Source organism: Mandrillus leucophaeus, unplaced genomic scaffold (assembly GCF_000951045.1).
Source record: "Mandrillus leucophaeus isolate KB7577 unplaced genomic scaffold, Mleu.le_1.0 Scaffold600, whole genome shotgun sequence".
Lineage (NCBI taxonomy): Eukaryota > Metazoa > Chordata > Mammalia > Primates > Cercopithecidae > Mandrillus > Mandrillus leucophaeus.
The window spans coordinates 256,982-262,725 of NW_012106476.1; the positions used below are offsets into that span (position 1 = coordinate 256,982).

The 5,744-nt window shown below is 37.2% G+C and overlaps 1 protein-coding gene across 1 annotated transcript; it reads left to right on the plus strand.

Moving 5' to 3' along the window:
- The first annotated feature begins 612 nt into the window (after positions 1–612).
- LOC105553662 (keratin-associated protein 24-1) lies at positions 613–2,250 on the plus strand. The gene has a single exon (XM_011999784.1). The coding sequence runs from the start codon at positions 631–633 to the stop codon at positions 1,387–1,389; it is 759 nt and encodes a 252-aa protein (XP_011855174.1). The 5' UTR covers positions 613–630; the 3' UTR covers positions 1,390–2,250.
- The last annotated feature ends 3,494 nt before the right edge of the window (positions 2,251–5,744 follow it).

Below are 5,744 nucleotides of genomic sequence, written 5' to 3' on the forward strand. Positions count from 1 at the left end.
CAAGTATTGCTGTGAGTCTTACCTGTGGACTTCTCCTAATACATTACATGAGAAGCTGTTACCAGTATATGGCCCTGCACAGGTAAGAGTATAGTACATATTTGGAGAGACTGATTCTTGAAAGGTCAATGCCTGCTTTTGAAAAACCACGTTGAGACAGACAAACTACTTGGCTTATTTCAGAGTATATGATTAAGTCCTTCAGTGTTTTCCAATAGTTAACAGAGTGGAAAAATACAGGTTCCTTGCTTTAGTTGAGTCCTTGTGAACCTTTAAATAACCATGTTGCAGAAGCCCATAGACACATGAACTCTTGTTAACCTCTGATTGACAGATGAGAGTTTGCCTATTAATGTGAAAATCACTATTTGTTGAAGGTATGGTCTACAGATGATGAGTGATGGGTGATTGTCAAAGTGGTGATTATGGATACTTTGAAGAATTAAAATAAACTTATTTTTACACGTGTGAAAACATTAGCCTCTGTGGCTAACCAACACACTAATGAGATGTTGCTGTGTTTTCGCCCCAAGCAGAGAGAAGGAAGAGTCTGGAGAGGCTTTTGACAATCACCAGGGAAGGTATAAAACGTCTTTAGGCCACAGCCACACTGCACAGCAACCACTGAGCATGTATACAGGCTCCATGTCTACTCCAGGCTATCCTGGGGTCTGCACATCATATCGAACTCACTGTTATATCCCAGTGACTTCTTCTGTTACTCTTAGCTCCAATGATTTAAGCCCTGCCTGTGGACACTACTTACCCAGTAGCTACCAAGGAAATCTCTGGCTCCTGGATTACTGCCAAGAATCCTACGGTGAAGCACCAACCTGCGAATCTCCCAGCTGTGAGCCCAAGACCTGCAGCACCACTGGTTGTGACCCATCAAACTCCTCTGTGCCCTGCAACTCCCCATCAGCAGGCCAAGTCTTCAGTGTCTGTGAAACTACCAACATCAAACCCAGCCCCAGCTGCAGCCCATGCACTCAGACCAACGGGTATGTATGCAATTGCCACACACCCACTCAAAGTGCATCCAAAGCCTGCCAAACCCTCTACAATGGTTCCAACTGCTTTGGACAGCTTAACTGCTCATCCAAGAGTTTCCAAACTCCAAACCACTGCAGATTGAGTACTTTGGGGTATAAAAGCTACCAAAATCCTTGCTTCATACCCAGCTATGTCTCACCATTATGTTATACTTCCAACAGCTGGCAACCCCAAAACTATTTAATGAGCAATTATCACTATATGAGCTACAGGCCTACGAGCTGCCGACCACTGAGCTATTTATCTAGAAGCTTCAGGTCTCTGAGCTGTATACCCAGTACCTTTCCACCTCTGAGGTATTTATGCAGTGGTAGCAGACCTCTGAAATGCTTTTGACCAACTTACAGAATTTATAAGCAACTGGAAATTGCCCAGTGGGGAAGATTCTACTAAGTACTAGAATGTCTAATTTTCTGCTGAATCTCTTTATTCGGCCTAAGAATCTCGTTACATTAAGTTCAAATATAGCTCCCAGGCTTATTAACCACAGCCAGTATCACCTGCTAGCTTTTCTTTTTTTCTGTTGTTCTGTTATTGCTCTTTGTACTAAAAGCTGACCCTGAAGGTAACATCGTTATTTCGGAGATTCATCACAATGGACTTACCAAAGAGACTCCATTTGAAGTACAGCCATCACCAGCTTTCTTACTTTGGCTGTCACTGTTACTTGTCTGACAGTGTGATTATCACCTACCTTTCCTGATGAAATGGGACCTCCATGGTTTGACTGCAGATTCCAGCATGCAAGTTCGTTCGGATCGCTTTGCTTTTCATTAATATTTTTGTCAACTACCTAACTAGCACGTTGCTAATAAGCTGAGAGATAACATTATCTTGAGCATAATAAGTTGAACTATTTCATCCTTTTCTTATTGACTGATTGTAAGAACAGGCAAATAGCAGTGGTGACTAGAGCTCAAAAAGAGAAGCCTTCAGCAAATCTTCTCTTCCAGAGAAGCCATAAAACAAGATTCACTGGTACTCAGCTTTTGTTCTCCATGCCTAAGAAAAAGCCTCAGAATTAGCTAAAGCATGACAATTATTTGTTGAAAGAAGAACAAATGCTGTTAGAGATTCTTTACAATTACGTTTAATCTATGTTCAGGATTCTCCTATTATCCTGCCTTGCTGATTTATTGCATTATGACTCTGGAATATGTCCTCGTTCTTCGTTAATAAACAAATTTCTGACTGGAAGTAATGGCTTTCCTTATGCTTTATTTCACATTTACTAAAATTTCATCCATGTTCTGGGCAATATACATAGCGTTGTCAAAATGCTGCTTTCCTGCCATTTAGTTTAGAGTCTAAATTTAAAATACAAAGAAGGGGCTGGACGTGGTGGCTCATGCCTGTAATCCAAGCACTTCAGGAGACCAAGGGGGGGGGGGTGTGTGTATCACCTAAGATCAGGAGTTCGAGACCAGCCTTACCAACATGGTGAAACCCCGTCTCTACTAAACACACACACACACACAAAAATTGGCCGGGTGTGGTGGTATATGCCTGTAATCCCAGCTACTCGGGAAGTTGAGGTGGTAGAATCTCTTGAACCCAGGAGGCGGAGGTTGCAATGAGTCGAGATTGTGCCACTGCACTACAGCCTGAGTTACAAGAGTGAAACTCAGCCTCAAAAAAAAAAAAAAAAAAAAGTACAATATGGAATCACAAGCTTCTGACTTGTTTTGTTCTGTTTTAAACATACTATGGTTATCTCAACTAGGATGTCTACAATAATATTGATATACAGAAATCTGGAAACATTTATAAAATAAATCAATTTAATAAAGAGTACATAGAGTATTAAATATATGTTTGTTTCTCAGCACAGAATGTGTATTCATTGGTTTTGTAGATAAGGTTTCAGCAGTTAAATAAATTTAATATTGAACCTCCTAGAAGTGATTTAACCTCTGTAAGTTATTATCCAAAAAATAAAAATAAAAATAAAGTCATCTATTTGAGTGGTGAAAACAACATGATAAACATCCCAAGCATTTTTGTAAATAAAAAGCAAATCATGTTTAAAGAAAAATAAAATGATCCCCAGAGATGGGTGTAACCTAAGTCTGGAAAGATGGGGAAGAATCTCCAATATCAAGAGTCAATGTCCAAAATTAAAACTCATGAAGCATATAAATAGAGCTAATATATCACTCATTCCTTCAGTAGGAATATGTGTGTACAAAGGGCTTTAGAAGAAATATTAATGCACTGTTTCTGCTTGAACATGTCTGGGAATAATCAAGTCACTCCTTTGTGAGTTCGTTCAATTTTCAGAGAATTCTATTTGCTGAAAATTTCTTCTTCATGTTGAGAAAAATACTGTATAGTTGCCTTTAGCAATGATCTATTGACCATATAGGACCACTTCAATTTCTTTAACCTAGAATAGGTGTTCAAGTATTTGGAAATAATTACCATGTATCCCAGATGAGCATTCAGTTGTCCAAACTAAACATACATTTTTTTTTCTCTTTACAAAAGTTAATGGTAAACCTATTCTTTGAGACAGTGAGTAGGACTCTTTGGAGATATCAAGATCTATAGATCCTGTTCTCAAGAGCTATTTAGAAGAGTAATATACTGAAACAAACATAATACTGTCTTGACTATTTTAAGTACAATGTAAAAACTTCAAGGGAAGAAAAGAAAGTTACTTTTTTTTTTTTTTTTTTTTTTTGCAAGACTCTCTGGCAGGCAGGAAGATTGCTCCTAACCTGAAGAACAAGAGAACACTCAGGGGAAGAAATGGCATGGAAGTGACATCTGAATGGTAAGGTAACTAGGGTATGAGTACTCAATGGAAAAAAGGGTGTGAGGTGACAGGCAAATTTGAAAAGAGGTGTAGTTAAATTTAAGTAGAGGAAAAAAGTCTAAAATAAAAAAGAGAAAATATAAGACATTACCTTAAAGAGCTTGGATAAGAAAGATTTTTTTCAAGTAAGTACAAACAAACAAACAATAATTGTAAAATAAAAGATTAGCAAATATGGCTACATCAAAATGAAAAGCTCCTGGTCATATGAGATATATCACAAAGAAATTAAAAATAAAGCAAGAGCATGTATAGGGATGGGGGGATGATAATGCCCACCAGAACACCATATACTTTCCACTCAATGTTTCTGTAAATATTAAGCCTACAAAAATAGTCTATTAATGAGAAAATCAAGCTAGCAACAAAGCATAGGGAAAAAAAGCCAGATTTAGAGATAATGTATACAATATGTACCATAAAATTACCATCCAAAATATTCAAGAACTCCTACAAATTAAAAGACTATCCTGACCAACATGGTGAAATCCCATCTCTACTAAAAATATAAAACTTAGCTGGGCGTGGCGGTGCATGCCTGTAGTCCCAGCTACTCAGGAGACTGAGGCAAGAGAATCGCTTGAACCCGGGAGGCGGAGGGTGCAGTGAGCTGAGATCACGCCACTGCACTCCAGCCTGGTGACAGAGTGAGTCTCAAAAAAAAAAAAATAAAGAAAAAAAGAGAACAAATGAGTCAATAGAAAATAAGCAAAGTATATAAGCAATTACTAACAAAAAATGATTTAATAAAAATATTAAAAAGTGTTCAACCTCAGTAATAGGTTGAACAATACACCAGAATATTATTTTTCATCATCCATTTGGCAAACTTTTTTAAAGTTAGTCATATGGCAACTTAAAAATATATTCACATACTGCAGATGGAAATGGAATTTGACAGAGCCACTATATATGTGAATATTTAAAATACCCACACTTTATGACAAGGTAAATTCACTTCTCAAAGTCCCTTCTACCTAAACATTCTTTCAAGTTCTACAATATTCACATCAGCACCACCTGGACACTGAAATATTGAGAACAATGAAAAAGTCCATCAATTGGAGACTATAAATTATAATATAATCATATGAATAAATGTTTTACAACAGATAAAAAGGTGGCATAGATCCATATAAATTAATATGACAAAAATTATAAAATTAACAAATTAGATCTATAAAACTACGTAGAGTGGCATATTTTATGTTTAACCACTTGCAAATAAACATTTCTTTATGTAATATACATTTGTATATTATAGTATATATGTGTGTGTGTACATATATAGAGAGAATAAATAGCTTTACAAAAACACATCTACGTAAAAATTGTTAGCTTTGGAGAAGTTTTGGAAATGAGGATTGGAGATTGTTTTTTTTTAATATACTTTAAGTTCTGGGGTACATGTGCAGAACATGCAGGTTTGTTACATAACCATATACATGCCATGGTGGTTTGCTGCACCCATCAACCCATCACCTACATTAGGTATTTCTCCTAATGCTAACCCTCCCCTACCCCCCAACTCCCCAACAGGCCCCAGTGTGTGGTATTCCCCTCTCTGTGTCCTTGTGTTCTCATTGTTCAACTCCCACTTATGAATGAGAACATGAGGTGTTTGATTTTCTGTTCTTGTGTTAGTTTGCTGAGAATGATGGTTTCCAGCTTCATCCATGTCTCTGCAAAAGACACAAACTCATCCTTTCTTATGGCTGCATAGTATTCCATGGTGTATATGTGCTACATTTTCTTTATCCAGTCTATCATTGCTAGACATTTGGGTTGGTTCCAAGTCTTTGCTATTGTGAATAGTGCCACAATAAACATAGGTGTGCATGTGTCTTTATAGTAGAATGATTTATAACCCTTG

Excerpts from the sequence above, each read along its gene's own strand:
- LOC105553662 (XM_011999784.1), top strand. The coding sequence starts at position 631 with ATGTATACAGGCTCCATGTCTACTCCAGGCTATCCTGGGGTCTGCACA.